The sequence below is a fragment of the Panthera pardus genome, unplaced genomic scaffold (genome assembly GCF_024362965.1).
Source record: "Panthera pardus isolate Hobbes unplaced genomic scaffold, ASM2436296v1 HiC_scaffold_3, whole genome shotgun sequence".
Lineage (NCBI taxonomy): Eukaryota > Metazoa > Chordata > Mammalia > Carnivora > Felidae > Panthera > Panthera pardus.
In genome coordinates this window covers 56,624,500-56,642,060 of record NW_026526876.1, presented here as the reverse complement: position 1 = coordinate 56,642,060, position 17,561 = coordinate 56,624,500, and the positions used below count along the sequence as shown (strand labels likewise).

Genomic DNA, 17,561 nt, shown 5'->3' with positions numbered 1-17,561 from the left:
CACTACGCACCTAGCAGAATGGCCAAAATCCAGAACACTGACAACAGCTAATGCTGACGAAGATGTAGAGCAACAGGAATTCTCTTTCATTGTTGGTAGGGGGATGCAAAATGGTACAACCACTTCGGAAGATAGTGTGGTTGTTTCTGAAAAACAAAACATACTTACTATATGATCCAGCAACCATGCTCCTTGGTATTTACCCAAAGGAGTTGAAAACTTACGTCCACACAAAAGTCTGCACACAGATGTTTACAGTAGCTTTAGTCATAATTGCCAGAACTTGGAAGCAATGGGGCAGCTGGGTGGCTCAGTCGATTGAGCATCCAACTCTTGATTTCGGCTCAGGTCACTATCTCATGGTTGTGAGGTTGAGCCCGCGCCAGGCTCTATGCTGGGCATGGAACCTGCTTGGGATTCTCTCTCTTCTTCTCTCTCTCTCTGTCCCTCCTCCGCTTGCACTTACTCTCTCTCTCTCTCTCTCTCTCTCTCTCTCTCTCCATCTCTCCATCTCCCTCTCTCAAAATAAACATCTAAAAAAGTTTCCAAAAATGTTGGAAGCGACCAACACACGCTTCAGTAGGTGATCAGGTAAAATAAACTGTGGTACGTTCATACAATGGCATATTATTCAGTACTAAAAAGAAAACTATCAAGTCATGAAAAGACATGAAGAGGCCTTAAATACCTACTGCTAAATGGAAGGAACCAATCTGAAAAGGCTACATACTGTATGACTCCAACTATATGACATTCTGGAATAGGCAAAACCATACAGAAATAGTAAAAAGATTAGTAGTTGCCAGAGGTTAAGGAAGAGGAAGGGATAAATACATGGAGCACAATGAATTTTTTTTTTTTAATGTTTGTTTATTTTGAGAGAGCATGAGTGAGGAAGGGGCAGAGAGAGAGAGGGAGACACAGAATCCGAAGCAGGCTCCAGGCTCTGAGCTGTCAGCACAGAGCCCAACATGGGGCTCAAACTCACAAAACATGAGATCATGACCTGAGCCAAAGTCAGACGCTCAACCGACTAAGCCACCCAGGTGCCCCGGAGCACAGTGAATTTTTAGGGCAGTGAAACTACACTATATGATACTGGAATGATGGAAACATGTCATTATACATTTGTCAAAACCCTTAGAATATACAATACCAAGAGTGAACCCTAATGTAATTTATGGACTTTGAGTGGTAAGGAAGTGTCAACAATGTAGGTTTATCAGTTGTAACAAATGTACCACTCTGGTGCAGATGTTGATAAGGAGAGACTCCATTCTTGTGAATGGGCAGGGGGTATATGGCAGATCCCTGTACCTTCTGCTCAGTTTTGTTGTAAACCTAAAATTGCCCTAAAAAATAAAGTCTATTTTTAAAAATCGAGTGACAGGAATGATAAGGTAATAAGCTTTCTACGGAATGAGTGAGTGGGCTTATATGGGTGTAGAAGTGGTGAAAGTAGTTGGCTATGGATGCCTCTTCCCCTTTTTACTTCCCTCTCCCATTGAACACATTTTGAAAGGGTTTGTTGTGTCTTCTCCCCCACGCCCCCGATTTGTGTCACTGCACCACCCTGGATTTGGCCTTTCTTTTTTTCTCTTGCCACCTTCTTCATAAAAGGGAGTACAGTTAGAATAGTAGGCACTTAATGCTTGGCATGAACATCCTTCACAACTTTAAGATCATGTGTATCTTTCATGCTCATGCTATCAAAAATCTTAACCTCTCTCTTTGTATCCTACTTCTTACATTTGTAAAATGGGTGAGATAGTAACACCTGCTTCATACACTTGTTGTAAAGATTAAATGTTAATACTCATAGAGCTCATAGAATAGGTCTGGCATGTAGTAAACACTCAAATTGTAGAGCTGTTAGCATTATTGCTATTGTTATTAACCCATATGTTTATGCTCTTCCTAACTGTTCATCCCACCAGTCAAATACATTTGCTTTACGTATGCATATTCCTTTTTGGTGTATATTCCTTTATCCTTCCTTCTTAGTCTCCTCTATAATCCAAGAACTTTCTGCAATTTCAAACAATTTTATGAAAAGAAAATTTATACATGCAGAGATGACTGATTTAATTTCTTTGGTCTTTCTGAGAGTAAAATTCCAAGAGTAAACTTACTTTTTTTCCTTTATGTTACAGGTGGCATGCAAGATTACAATTATGTATGGGCCAACTGTTTTGAGATCACATTAGAACTGTCTTGTTGCAAGTACCCCCCTGCTTCACAGCTTCGACAAGAATGGGAGAACAATCGTGAGTCTTTGATCACATTGATTGAAAAGGTAAAAGTAGCTGACTGGAAGGGTGGGATACAGAAATAATGGATGATATAAGGGAGAAATTCAATTGCATATAAGTAGCAATCTTTAACCATTCATTTCCTCCAGAGGGCTTTCTCTGATTGTCCTAGAACACTTTTATAAACTGAAATAATCAGGTTTGTACTGTCAGGTTCTTACAATGTCATGTGATCATATGAGCTAGAGAGGCTTTACCGCTGTATGAACAATGGACGCAAGTTTAATTTAAACATCAGGCAGGATAATATACTATTGGATATACCAGCAATTATTACTTAATGAGAAATTATCGCTTGTCGAGAAAATTAGAAGTCTGGTTTAGAGGAAAGGGAATTTCAAAAGTCTATTACTAGTCTAGATGTCAGACACATATGACTTAAGTTTAAGGATTTAATATTTTTGTTTATATTTTATTTTAACTTGGAGGCATTGAAAAATATTTCAGGGAAATAGTAGTAACATACTTTTTTAGGAATTCTAGCATCAGAGGCACCTGGGTTACTCAGTCAGTTAAGCGTCCAACTCTTGGCTTTGGTTTAGGTCATGATCTCATGGTTTGTGGGATCAGCCTCTGTTCTGACAACACAGAGACTGCTTCGGATTTTCTCTCTCCCTCTCTCTTTTTGCCCCTCCCCCACTCATGCACGCTCTCTTTCTCTCAAAATAAAATAAATAAACTTAAAAAAAAAGAAATTCTATCATCAATGCAGAGGGGTTATGCTCTCTTGCCTTCTGAATTATTTTTGAGCAGTCTACTTTGATTCTTGTTTTTTTAGGTCCACATTGGAGTTAAAGGATTTGTTAAAGATTCAGTAACGGGATCTGGCTTAGAGAACGCAACCATCTCAGTGGCTGGTATTAATCATAATATCACAACAGGCAGATTTGGTGATTTCCACAGATTACTTGTTCCTGGAACTTACAACATTACAGCAGTTTTAACTGGGTAAGAATTTAAACTAGACTCTAGGGGTGCCTCGGTGGCTCAGTTGGTTGAGCGTCTGACTTCGGCTCAGGTCATGATCTCACAGTCCATGAGTTCGAGCCCCGTGTCAGGCTCTGTGCTGACAGCTCAGAGCCTGGAGCCTGCTTCGGATTCTGTGTCTCCCTCTTTCTCTGCCCCTCCTCTGCTCATGCTCTGTCTCAAAAATAAATAAAAACATTAAGAAAACATTTTAAACTAGACTCTAAAAATATCAAGCCTCTGTTTATAGCTAAGACAGAAATATAGTCTAGGAAATGTTTGCTCTATCTGGCCTTTGTTTTTCCTTGTATAATGAGAATATAGTATTGTGGAGGCTTTTGTCACATAGTCTAACAGTACAACTGGATATGAAGTATGGTTGTAAAATTGTGAGGAAGGACCAGTTTAAAAGGTTGATTCAAAAGATGGTCAGCTGTGTAAAACGTTGCCTCAAAGCTAATGAATAACAGAGTAGAACAAACTCAGAGCTCTGAAAAAGACATTTTAAAGAGCTGTCTTATCATCTGCTTTCTAATATATGAAATGAGTGGTTTCTGACCTCCCCTGAGCACCTTTCTGCAAGCTTGGCTTGCTAAGGATTTAATTGAAAACCTTTCATTTAATTCTGAATTCCCCTATTTAGAAAGGTAGTTGGAAAGTCAGTTTGACAAGGCACAGCAAGGAATGAGATGCAGTGGGTGAATGACCTCTGTGTTTCATATTATTTTCTCCTTGGCAGGCAATTTTTGGTAAGCATTCTAATGTGTGGTACTGAGAAGATGGTAAGAGAAATAGCTCTTTAAAGATGTCATCAGGGATTCTCTGAGATCGTATCCTAAAAGTCTTGAATTTACCCACTTATCTGTATTTCGTTCGAATTTTGATAGATCACTAAGTGTAAAAGTCTGAAAGGGCTATTGTGCTTTTACAATGTAAAAGCATCGTGTGTTTGAATTTAACTGCAAGCCACCCACTTTTTAAAAAAAATTTTTTTGCAGGTATATGCCACTGACTATTAATAACATAATAGTGAAAGAAGGACCAGCCACAAAGGTGAATTTTTCCCTTCGGCCAACTGTGGCTTCAATAATCCCTGACACAACTGAGATGGTAGTAACCGCTAGCACAGTTGCTCTGCTTAATAATCTTCCTGGAACCCAATCCTTACACCAGCCAATTCAGCCAAAGGACTTTCATCACCACCATTTCCCTGATATGGAAATCTTCCTGAGAAGGTTTGCCAATGAATATCCTAACATCACCCGGCTTTATTCTTTGGGAAAATCAGTAGAGTCAAGAGAACTTTATGTAATGGAGATATCTGATAACCCAGGTGTCCATGAACCAGGTAATTTGTGTGGTCTTATACATAATCTCAGTAGTGCCTTTCAGAACTATGTACCATATTTCTATGTTTCATCTAGAAATGTCACCTTTAGAATGTATGAGTGGAATAAAGAAAATAACCAATCTTTGGCGAGAAAAGAAGAAAATCCATGTATTTAATAAACTGTATAGATTAGATTTTTTCTGCTAATAGTACTTTTTAAATTTTTTAAATTTTGTTTAAATCCAAGTTAGTTAACATATAGTGTAATAATGGTTTCAGGAGTAGAATTTAGTGGTTCATCACTTACACACAACACCCATGTTCATTCCAACAAGTGCCCTCCGTAATGCCCTCACTCATTTAGTCCATCCCCCTACCCAACACCCCTCCAACAACACTCAGTTTGTTCTCTGTATTTAGGAGTCTTTTATGGTTTGCCTCCCTCTCTGTTTTTATCTTCTTTTTGCTTCCCTTCCCCTATGTTCATCTCTTCTCTTTCTTAATTTCCACATATGAGTGAAATCATATACTATTTAACTTTCTCTGACTGACTTATTTCACTTAGCATAATACACTGCAGTTCCATCCACGTTGTCACAAATGGCAAGATTTCATTCTTTTTGATTGCAGAGTAACATTCCAGTGTGTGTGTGTGTGTGTGTGTGTGTGTGTGTGTGTGTGTGTGTGTATACATACCACATCTTCTTTATGCATTTGTCAGTCAATGGACATTTGGGCTCTTTACATAATTTGGCTCTTGTTGATAGTACTGCTAAAAACATTGGGGTGTATGTGCCCCTTTGAATCAGCATTTGTGCATCTTTTGTGTAAATTGTATCTTTTGGATAAATTCCTAGTAGTGCAATTGCTAGGTCATATGGTAGTTGTATTTTTAATTTTTTGAGGAACCTCCACACTGTTTTCCAGAGTGGCTGCACCAGTTTGCATTCCCACCAGCAGGGCAAAAGTGTTCCCCTTTCTCCACATCCTTGCCAACATCTGTTATTGCCTGAATTGTTAATTTTAGCCATTCTGACAGGTGTGAGGTGGTATCTCATTGTGGTTTTGATTTGTATTTCCCTGATGATGAGTTGAACATCTTTTCATGTGTCTGTTAGGCATCTGGATGTCTTCTTTGGAAAAGTGTCTATTCATGTCTTTTCCTAATGGTATTTTTATTTTCATATTATATGGGTGTGTGTGTGTCTGTGTCTGTTTGTGTATGCTTTGAGCCTGCTTAGACATATATGTTAGTAAGGAAGCTGCTTTATAACATACTTTTCACTGCTTCTTTTGCCAAAATATATCTTTTAAAAAATTTTTAGTTCAGGGTCTTTGTATGTGTTGGGGAAAAAATAGAGTCCATGACAAATAAAAAGGTAAAAAGACTTTTCCATGTAATCTTTTTGTTTTCAGGTGAACCGGAATTTAAGTACATTGGAAATATGCATGGAAATGAAGTGGTTGGACGAGAACTGCTGTTGAACCTCATTGAATACCTTTGTAAGAACTTTGGAACAGACCCTGAAGTGACGGATCTAGTTCTCAGCACTCGAATTCACCTTATGCCATCCATGAATCCTGATGGGTATGAAAAGGCCCAGGAAGGTAAAGAAGAGGCGTCTATTAATGCAGACCTTTTCGATCATCATATGTTATGATTATTTGGAAGTAGAAGAGAATTTGAATTGGTTGTTTCCTCAGAATTTCTTCTTATTTTGTTCTTATAATATATAATTGTTGCAGCTTTTGTATTCTTAAAAGATAGGCTAGTTCAGTCAACAATTATGATATCAAGTTTATACATATATATGTAAATATATATACATAAATATGTATAAATATATATAATTTAAAAATTTATTTATTTTTGGGAGAGCGCAAGCAGGGAAGGGGCAGAGAGAGGGGGACAGAGGATCCTAAGTGGGCTCTGTGCTGATAAGTTGACAGCAGTGAGCCAGATGTGGGCTTGAACTCATGAACCACAAGATCATGACCTGAGCTGAAGTTGGACGCTAAACCGACTGAGTCACCCAGGTGCCCCTATCAAGTTTATATTTAATGGAGTTTTCCACTTTGGTAATGGCTCTTATTTACTAAAAAATAATGTATGTTTTTTTCACTCACTTTCAGATTTTTCTCATCATAATGATAATAATAGGGTTCCACTCCTTTTTAAAGGGACATAAACTTAAGTTCAACCCTTTTTTCTCCATCTGGTTAAACTTCCAACTATGTTCTTGATTAGCTTTTCATGATATGTTAGTGTAAGCATACCACAATTTTCTACTTCCATTTGGTCTGTTTCTTTACAATGTTTTAGTGACCTCTGTACTGGTAAAATAGAACTTCCTTCTGATCAGTCGTGTCCACTCAACATTGTGATTATGTCATTGTATATGGATTATTGACAGTTGAGTAGTACTAACAATATAGTTTATATAGTTGGATTTTTTTCCTCTCAAAGTATGAACAGAGGGCAGAAATGAAAGGATAATGGTTTTACTTCTCTGTTCAAAAGATCTGGAAGAGATAACACCTTATTAATGTACAATACAAAAAAGATGTGTCTTTTAATCATAGTGTGCTTATTCGGAGTGAAGCCTGATGTGTTCACATTTACCTTTGAGTTAAGATTAGCTGAAGTAGTATGTGTTGGATTAAAATGTAAGTGAAACATGGCTTAAATTTGAGCTCTTTATCATACAGGAGATTCCGTGAGTGTAATTGGCAGAAACAACAGCAACAACTTTGACCTGAACCGAAATTTCCCAGACCAGTTCTTTCAGATCACAGATCCTACCCAACCAGAAACTATTGCTGTAATGAGCTGGATGAAGTCCTATCCATTTGTACTGTCAGCAAACCTGCATGGAGGTAATAGCAACTTGATATTCCAGTAATTAATTCTTGTTGAGAGCATTTGAAAATCCTGGTGGAATTTTATCTGTTTATAGTCTTAGGCTGTCTCAAAACTGGTATCCTGTTACTGCTTTTGCAGCAGACAGTAATAAAGATCTTTTCTCATTGCTTTTTAAGCTAGTTTTCTGGCTGTTTTCTCCCTTCCCCTCCCACATACTCCTTCCCTATTTTCTTCTCCCTCCTATCCTCCTCCCTATCTCTCTCTCCCCTTGTCCTTCTCACCCTCCTCTCTTCCCTGCCTCTCTCCCTGCCCTTGCTTTGTTCTTCAAATGTTTTATATTTATCCCTCACATGTGTTTTATATTTGTCTCTCTCACTGGGAATTTAGTAGCATACTCTTTGTGATTCAGAAAAATTAAACACTAACAAATTGGAAATCTTTAGTGCTTTTTTCCCTAAAATTTAATAAACCCTTTTATGTAGGTTTATAAGACATGCTTTTATTTTTTCCTTGCTATGTATTTAACTACAACACATTGGCCTTATTCTCATGTAGTGTTTGGGCTTACACACCTTCATATAATTCAGCAAAGATTGATTAGATGAATAGAATGAGAGGTCAAGATTAAAAATCATCACAATGTCCAACTAGGGCTTGTAAGTAAGAATGAAAGTGTCAATGCCAAAGTGAACAGAAAACATATGTCTACATGTAAACTTGTACATGAATATTCATAGTAGCATTATTCATTTTAACCCAAAAGTATAAACAACTCAGATATCCATGGACTGATGATTGGATAGATAAAATGTAGTATACCCATACAATTGAATATTATTTGACCATGAAAAGCAAGGAAGTCCTGGTGCATTTTATAACTTAAATGAACCTTGAAAATATGCTAAGTGATAAAAGCCAGTCACTAGAAACCATATGGTATATGACTACATTTTATGAAATGTTCAGAACAGGTAAATCCATGGAGATAGGTCATAGATTAATGGTTGCCTCAGGCTATAGTGGATAGTGGTGGGAGGAAATGGGAGTGACTGCTAATGGGTACAGGGGTTTTTTTGGCATGATGAAATTATCTGTAATTAGAAAGTAATGATGGTTGTACAACCCTGTGAATATAGTAAACAACATTGAATTATATACTTTAAGTGGATGGATTGTATGTTATGTGAATCACAGTTGACCTCCGAACAACATGAGGGGAATAGGCCCCCTGTGCAGTTGAAAATTCACGTTTTAACTTTTGACTCCCCTAAAACTTAAATAGCAGCCTACTGTTGGCCAGAAACCTTACCGATAACAATAATAGTTGGTTAACACATATTTTGTATGTTGTATGTATTGTATACCGTATTCTTACAATAAAGTAAGCTTGAGAAAAGAAAACGTTATGTTATTAGGAAAATAGTAAAGAAGAGAAATACATTTGTAGTACTGTACTGTCTTTATCAATAAAAATCCCCATGTAAATGGATTTGTGTAATTCGAACCTCTATTGTTCACAGGTCAACTGTTCATCTCAATAAAGCTGTTAAAAAAAAAAAAAAAAAGAGTGAAGGTATTAGCACCAGGGGTAATGGGGAAGCAATTTAGTGTCAACATATGTTGGAATATCCAATGAAGTATTACAGTTGAAATTTGATGGCATATAGATTAACCTGCCATTTTATTTTATTTTTTATTCTATTTATTTTTTAACCTGACATTTTAGAATGACAGTACACAGTTATGATATTTGTATTTAAGAAGTAAATTGAAATTCTCCAAAAACTGCTTTGAAAGCTTCCCAGTAATAGGAAAAAATATCTTTACAATTGGTAATCATGAACAATTCTCAAATACCCAAATAGGAATTATGAAGTTATAGCCTGGTTGGCAAATAATTTTTTAATATATTTCGTACCATATTTGACAGAAAATATTTTTTATTTGAGTTTCAAAGAATATTCTCAGTATATGTCACATATCATGTTGGCTAAATCTGAAAACTTAATACTAGTTACATTCCAGTGAAAATAATTTAGAGATTTCAACATGTGGTATCAAGATCTTGTCATCGGCGTGGGGGGAAATACATCTTCAATCATGTGGACGTGTTTCTTTCCATTATATATCTTGCTATAAACTTGCCTCTTAGAACCATTTTTGCTGCATCCTGAAGGTTTGAACTGTTGTGTTTTCATTTTAATTTGTTTCCATGTACTTTTTAATTTCTTATTTTATCTCTTGGTTGACCCATTCATTATGTAGTAGCATGTTATTTAACCTCCGTGTATTTGCAGTCTTTCTAGATTTTTTTCTTGCAGCTGACTTCTAGTTTCATAACACTGTGGTCAGAAAAGGTGCATAGTATGACTTCAATCTTTTAAAATTTGTTGAGGTTTATTTTGTGGCCTAATATGTGACCTGTTCTGGGGAATAGTTCATGCAGACTTGAAAAGAATGTGTATTCTGCTGTTTTAGGATGAATATATCTTTTAAATCCATCTGGTCCAGTGTGTTATTCAAAGCCATTGTTTCCTTGATGATTTTCTATTTAGATGATCTGTCCATTGATGTAGGTGGGGTATTAAAGTCCCCTACTATTATTGTATTATTATCAATTAGTTCCTTTATGTTTGTTATTAACCTTTTTGTGTACTTGGGTGCTTCCAAGTTGGGTGCATGAGTATTTACAGTTGTGATACATTCTTGTTAGAGTGTCCCCTTTATTATTATATAGTGTCATTTGTCTCTTGTTTTAGTCTTTGTTTTAAAGTCTATTCTGTGTGATATAAGTATTGCTACTCCATATTTCCTTTGACATCCATCACATGATAGATGTTTCTCTATTCCCTCAATTTCAATCTGCAGCTATCTTTAGGTCTAAAATGAGTCTCTTGTAGGCAGCATGTAGATGGATCTTGTTTTTAATCCATTCTGTCACTCTGTGTCTTCTGATTGGACCGTTTAGTCCATTTACATTCAAATTATTGATAGCTATGTATTTATTGCCATTTTATTACTTGTTTTATGATTGTTTCTGACGATTTTCTCTGATCCTTTCTTGTCTTTCTCTCTTCCATGGTTTCCATATATCTTTAGTGATATATTTGGATTTCTTTCTCTTTATTCTTTACATATTTATTAGTGCTTTTTGATTTGTGATTATCATTAGGTTTGTATATAACATCTTCTACATATAACAGTCTATATTAAGTTGATGGTTGTTTAAGTTTGAACCCATTCTTTACTCCTCTCCTCCCTATGTTTTAGGTTTATAGTGTCATATTTTACATCCTTTTATTTTATAAGTTCCTTGACTGATTTTTTACAGGAATATTCATTTTTACTGCTTTTATGTTTCCTACCTTTATACTGTCACTTTTAGTCTTTCCTTTTAACTCAAAGAGTCCTCTTTAATGTTTTTTGTAGGGCTGCTTTACTGGTCATGAGCTCCTTTAGTTTTTGTTTGTCTGAGAAATTCTATCTCTTCTTTTATTCTGAATAATAGCCTTGCTGAATGGAATATTCTTGGCTACAGGTTTTTCCCATTTAGCGCTTTGACTATATCATGCCACTCGTTTCTGTCTTGGAAAGTTTCTGCTAAAAAATCTGCTGATAGCCTTATGAGGTTTCCTTTGTATGCAACTGTCTTCTTTTGTCTTGCTGCTTTTAATATTTTTCTTTATCAGTGTATTTTTCCATTTTAATTGCAATATATCTTGGTGTGGATCTGCTTTTGTTAATTTTGTTGGGGGTTCTCTGCCTCCTGGATCTGGGTATCTGTTTCCTTCCCCAGATCAGGGAAGTTTTCAGCTATCATTTCGTCAAATAAATTCTCTGTCTGCTTTCCTCATTCTTCTTCTTCTGGTACTCCTATAATACAAATGTTGTTCCATTTGATGGAGTCACTGAGTTCCCTAAGTCTATTCTTATTTTGCATAATTCTTTTTTCTCTCTTTTGTTCAGGTTGATTACTTTCCATTACTCTGTCTTCAGAGTCCTTAATTCATTCCTATGCTTCTTCTGTCCTGTTTATTCCATCAAGTATGCTTCTTATTTCATTTATTAAGCCCTTTGTCTCTATGTTATTCCATATCTATCCTTATGATCATTGCTTTCAATTCTCTCAGGTATGTTACTTATATCTGTTTCACTTAGTTCCTCAGCCAACCTTGTCCTGTTCTTTCATTTGGGACAAATTTCTGTCTTCTCATTTTGTCTAAGTCTCTGTGCCGTTTCTCCGCGTTAGGGGAGTTAGCTACGTCTCCTGTTCTTGAGGGTAATGGCGTCATGAAGAGGTCCCGTAGTGCCCTGCCATGTAGTGTAGTGTTTCCTGTTATGCAGGGCTTGGCACTTCCGGGAGTGTCTTCAGTGTGTGCTGTGTGTGCTCTGCTGTTTTGTCCTGTCTGCTTTATCCTTCAGGCCAGTTGTCTGCAGAGACTATCTTTGCCAGTTGTGGCCAGTGTTTTGTACTTGCCTTGAATGTGGTGAGTTTTAACTAGGTGTGCTCTGGTTTGCCTGTGAAGTGAGACCTGTTGCTGCCACCACCAGAACAAAGACCCCACAAAACTCAAGGTTTGAGAGCTGTCATATGGGCAGGGGCTTGAGCTGGTCATCTGGGGGTGGGGGCCCACCATAGTGGGACTCAAGCAAGTAAGACTGGGAAGGATGGTTCTTCCAGAACACGGGGGTGGGGTGAGGAGAGGAGGTGAAGGGTGGGGGTTGGAGGGCAGGGAGTAGAGAGTGGGGCTTGGTGTAAGGTAGCATGTGTTAGTGCTGCACTGGTTCCTGAAGATGATTCTGTGTTTATGCTGAAGGACAGGGGAGGGAGATGGGTCTGGCCAGTTTCTTTGTTTCTAGAGAAGTTGAGAGACTTCATGGAGACATGAATGCTGCTTCTCTGGGACACACTCCAAGATGAACAAATAACCTCCCTACTGTGTGCCCAGGTGCTCTTCAGATCACTGTTTCCACACTATGTTCACAGGCTGTTTACCCTGCCTTCTCTCTAAGAACAACCCCAGTGTTCGCTGAGCTCCCCCAGAACCAAACATGCTGACCTTTACAACTTTAGGCTTTACACCCCACTGTTTGCAAGAACTCATGAAATTCAGGCCTTCTTGCTTTCCAAGCCAATTGCTATGGGGATTCATTTTCCCTGTACATCCCCTGTGTGTTGGTCTGTCTTTCACCCTTCTCCAAACTGTGGCTCCCTCCCCACCACAGTAGACATGATCCATTTCTCTCCTAAACCATATCTCTGCACTTTATGTCTTCTCTGATGTGGCTTTTCTCTACCTTTAGTTGTGGAATTTGTTCCTCCAATCTTCAGATCAATTTCTGGGGTGTTTAGGATGATTTGATAGTTTTCTAGCTGTATTTGTGGGACAAGGCAAGCCTAGGGTCTCTTACTCTGCCACCATCTTCCCCTCTTTGTCCATGACATATTTTGTTTACTCATCATAAAATCTTAAATGGGTTTTGAAATCTTAGCAAAGAAATTTCAAAGAGGATTTCTTTACTGTCAACAATTTAGAAGGATTTTGAGAGAATATAGAGAAAAGTAAGATTCCTTTTTGTAAATTTTGATACTTATTTTTTTATTGAGGTGAAATTCACATAACAAAATTAATCATGTTATGGCAAACAATTCAGGGGCGCCTGTGTGGTTAAGTCAGTTGAGCATCCAGCTTGGCTCAGGTCATGATCTCCAGTTTGTGAGTTCGAGCCCCATGTCAGGCTCTATGCTGACAGCTTGGAGCCTGGAGCCTGCTTCGGATTCTGTGTCCCCCCTCTCTCTGCCTATCCCGTGCTCACACACTCTCTCTCTTTCAAAAATAAAAATAAACATTAAAAAAATTTTTAAGTGAACAATTCAGTAACATTAGTGCATTCACAATGTTGTGCAACTATCATCTTTAGCTCTAAAACATTTTCATCTCACCAAAAGGAAACTAAGGAGTTGCTCCCTATTTTCCCCTACCCTCAAGCCCTGGGAACAACTAGTCTATGTTCTGTCTCTGTGGATTTGCCTATTTTGGATATTTCATAGAAATGGAATCATACAATATGTGATCTTTGGTGTCTGTCTTCTTTCACCTAGCATACTGTTTTTCAGTTCATTAATATTGTAGCATTTATTAGTACTTCATCCCCTTTTATGGATAAATAATATTTTATTGTATGTATATACTACAATTTGTTTATCCATTTTTCCACTGAAGGACATTTGGGTTGTTTCCACTTGTTCAGTATCGTGAATAATATTGCTTTGAGCAATGGCATGTGATAGCTGAATCCCTGTTTTCAATTAATTTGGGTAATTCCATATTTAGTGCTTTTTCTTTTAAATTTTAATTGCAGTGTAGCTAAAATACAGTGTTATTATAGTTTCAGATGTACAATGTAGTGATTCGTCAATCTATACATTACTCAGTGCTTATCATAAGTGTGCTCTTAATCCCTTTTATCCATTTCATCCCCTCTCCCCTCCCACCCCAAGAATCATCAGTTTGTTCTCTGTAGTTAAGTGTCTGCTTTTTGACTTGTCTCTTTTTTTCTTTGTTTTGTTTCTTCAATTCCACATAAGAGTGAAATAATATGGTATTTGTCTTTCTCTGACTGATTTCATTTAGCCATGTTTAGCTTTTTGATGGAAATACCATATGATAATTACATGTTTAGCTTTTTAAGGAACTGCCAAACCATTTTCCACAGTAGCCGAACCATTTTACATTACTAGCAATGTACGGGGGTTCCAGTTTTTCTACATCCTCATCAACACTTGTTATTTTCTGTTTTTTATGTTCTAGCCATTTTGGTGAGTAAAAGGTGGTTTTTCATTGTAGTTTTATTTTTTAAGTTTATTTATTTATTTTGAGAGAGAGGGAGAGAGAGATAGAGAGAGAAAGAGAGTGTGCAAGCAGGGGAGGGGCAGAGAAAGAGGGAGAGAGAAAATCCCAAGCAGGTAGGTTCCTTGCTATCAGCATCTGTGCGCGGGGCTCAATCCCATGAACTGTGAGATCATGACCTAAGCTGAAATCCAGAGTCAGTCATTTAACCAACTGAGCCATCCAGGCACCCCCATTTTGTAGTTTTGATTTGCATTTTGCTGATGACTAATAATAAGCATCTTTTCGTGTACTTGTTGGCCATTTGTATATCTGCTTTGGAGAAATATCTGTTCAAGTCTTTTGCCAATTTATTTATTTATTTTTTGTCTTTTTGTTGAGCTCTAAGGGTTCTTTATATAGCTCTAAGAGTTCTTTATCAGATTGCTGATTTGGAAATATTTTCTGCCATTCTATATACGTTGTATTTTAACTTTCTTAATAATGTCATTTGACACACAGAAGTTTTTAATTTTGATGAAGACAGATTTATCTTTTGTTGTTGTTGTCCCTGCTTTTTGAGTTGATACTAATTATTTTCTAAAAGTAGACTGTTTCATAGAAATAGATGTTTTATGACTTTTTTTTTCTGTCCTTAGAAAATTAGCCATTTGAAAGAATTGAGTAGAAGTTGATGTTGACTTTTCTCTGTTCAAATTTTTAGATATGGGTCATAGTTCTGGGATGAAATTAAATTTGGGGGGTACATTAAATTTGTAGAAGAGGTATTGAAGTACACTTGTTCTCGTTAGAACTATTTTGGGGAATAGAGTGAGCATAGTTCTTCATACTTGCTTCTTAAATAATTTTTTCTCTATATAAATGTTTGCTGGTATTTGTTACCACAGGATTACTTCATCTGAATTCAAGTTGAATATGTTCTTTCATTTCCATTCCACGAAGTGGTGTGATAACAAAGGCAAAGATGAGTGGCTTTAGTAAAGGAAGGATAAATGGACAGATGAATAAAGGAAAACAGTGTGACTAATAGGAAAATAAGAGATTCCATCAGGGCTCTCATCTGAGAAGCACCCTAACTTGTTTATGCTTTATGGGGAGCATGAAGGGGCTTTATATTCTTTATGTATGTTTTATTTTTTTATCTATTTTTTAAAAACTTATTTATTTATTTACTTTTAAGTAATCCCTAAACCCAATGTGGGGCTTGAACTCATGACCCTGAGATCAAGAGTCACATGCTCTTCCACCTGAGCCAGCCAGGCACCCTTTACATATGTTTTAAAGCTTGCTTGCTTGCTTGCTTGCTTTCTTAAAGCATCACTTTCTTTACCTTAAGTCATGAAATATCATATGCTATAACTCTAATGGACTAATTTCTAATGTGAGCATATGGGAAATTTTTAGCAGTTTTTTCTGAGTGTAGATCAGGGATGGCTCTGCTGTCCATACATAAGTCATTTAACCTCTCTGTTTTAGACTCCACATCTGCAAAATGAAGAGGATGGATTAATTGGACTTCAAGGATCATTTTTTATCTTAAAATTCCATGCCATTATAAATATCTGAATTTTACTGAAAAAGTATCAAATTTTGCTCATCTTTTCTGATCCTAATTATTATAAGAGTAAAATTGTTTAAATTCACCCTGTATACTTTTGGTTCAGCTCTGACATGTAAATTATACCTAGAAGTTCAGGTAAATTCTAAGTGTCATGCATAGCTGTTTAGTATTTTACTTATCCAGTTGATTTTCTGTTGAGGAAATTAGCAGCTTTTTTATTTCTAATGAGGAAATTAGCCTTGGAAAAGTGTATTGGTTTCCTGTCTCTGGCAGTATTGTGAAAGTGTACTTTATTTATGTTGAAGATCCATCTTGAAGGAGATATCATAGAACATTTTCCTTTGTTCCCTTGCAGGTTCTTTGGTAGTGAACTACCCTTTTGATGATGATGAACAAGGGCTTGCCACATACAGTAAATCACCAGATGATGCTGTGTTTCAACAAATAGCACTTTCTTATTCAAAGGTAGGGTCATATTTAAACATAAAATGCTATAAATTTTTTTAATTAAAAAAATGCATTAAAACAAAGTCCTGTAAGACACAGGCCAAGTGCTTTCTCCTCGGTTAAGTCTTTCCATGATTCCTTTCAGGCAGTATTACCACTTTTTCTCCTGTTTTCCACCTCACTGTGAATGTACTATGTGTTTCCCCATTAACCTTTAAGTTCAAGTAATGTCTTTTCATCTACAGTTTTTAGCATAGTACCTGAATCCTCATAAACTAAAAATTATAAATTAGCATGCTAGTTTATTTCATTTGACTGGTACTTAAGTTATAAATCTAGTAAAGTGTCTAAGGTAGGGGTTGACAAGCTACAGCTCTAGGGCCAAATCCAGCCCACTAATGGTTTTGTAAATAAAATTTTATTGACATGCAGCCACATCCATATTTTATTTTTTACGTACTGTCTGTGGCTTCTTCCTCTTTCACATTTGAAAATAAGTCAGTGTAATGAACCATATTAGTAGACTAAAGAATAAAAACACAGCATTCATCTCGATAGGTGCAGAGGGTAGAGTTGAGTAGTTGAAACAGACACTTTCAAGCCTGTAAAGCCTAGAATTTTTACTCTCTGGCCCTTTACAGAAAAAAACTGCCAACCACTAGTCTAAGCTATTGAAAAGACTATACTAACGTAGAAAGGGAAAGCAGGTAGAAATTACCATATTTTCTAAACTTTCTGTAATAAACATACACTACTTTTACAATCAGAAATGTCATATTTGTGTGTTTGTGTGAAATTTTAATTTAAAACTTGTTCTTAGATACTGTGTTAAAAGTTGGGGCTTGGAAACTAGACTTGTTAGTTTCAATTTTTGGTCTTATTACAGACTCAGTCTGTGACTCCATTGGTTATAAGGTAAAGGATATTAATACTGTAACTCTGTGGTCTCTAATCACAGCTTTCTGTTGTTTTACATTTTCCACACCTTCATTCTGCACAAGTGGACCTTGTTGAGAGTTTCTAACAGGGGAATATGTCTATTATTACACTTTAAGGAATAGTTGTCTTCTGTTTGGGCACACCACTTTTAGAGGGATGTTCATGGCATAAGAGAAGAGTGGGATACCCTCTAAATAGCAAAATAAAATCTAAGTGGTCAGATTTTGCACATTTGGTGCCCAATCTTATAGTTCTGCTTTTTATCCTTATTGTGATCTCTAGTTCCTTAGCC

At 36.6% G+C, this 17,561-nt stretch overlaps 1 protein-coding gene across 3 annotated transcripts in view; it reads left to right on the top strand.

Moving 5' to 3' along the window:
- Positions 1-17,561, top strand: part of CPD (carboxypeptidase D) — an 81,856-nt gene that overhangs the window by 29,604 nt on the left and 34,691 nt on the right. For all 3 annotated transcript variants that reach the window (XR_002075118.2, XM_019429674.2, XM_019429675.2), the window contains exons 3-8: positions 2,154-2,296; positions 3,091-3,260; positions 4,277-4,626; positions 6,025-6,216; positions 7,318-7,485; positions 16,239-16,348. Coding sequence is in view for 2 of the 3 variants with exons in the window: in XM_019429674.2 (XP_019285219.2) it covers positions 2,154-2,296; positions 3,091-3,260; positions 4,277-4,626; positions 6,025-6,216; positions 7,318-7,485; positions 16,239-16,348 (1,133 nt within the window). In the remaining variant the exon portion in view is untranslated. The remainder of the gene's footprint in view (positions 1-2,153; positions 2,297-3,090; positions 3,261-4,276; positions 4,627-6,024; positions 6,217-7,317; positions 7,486-16,238; positions 16,349-17,561) is intronic.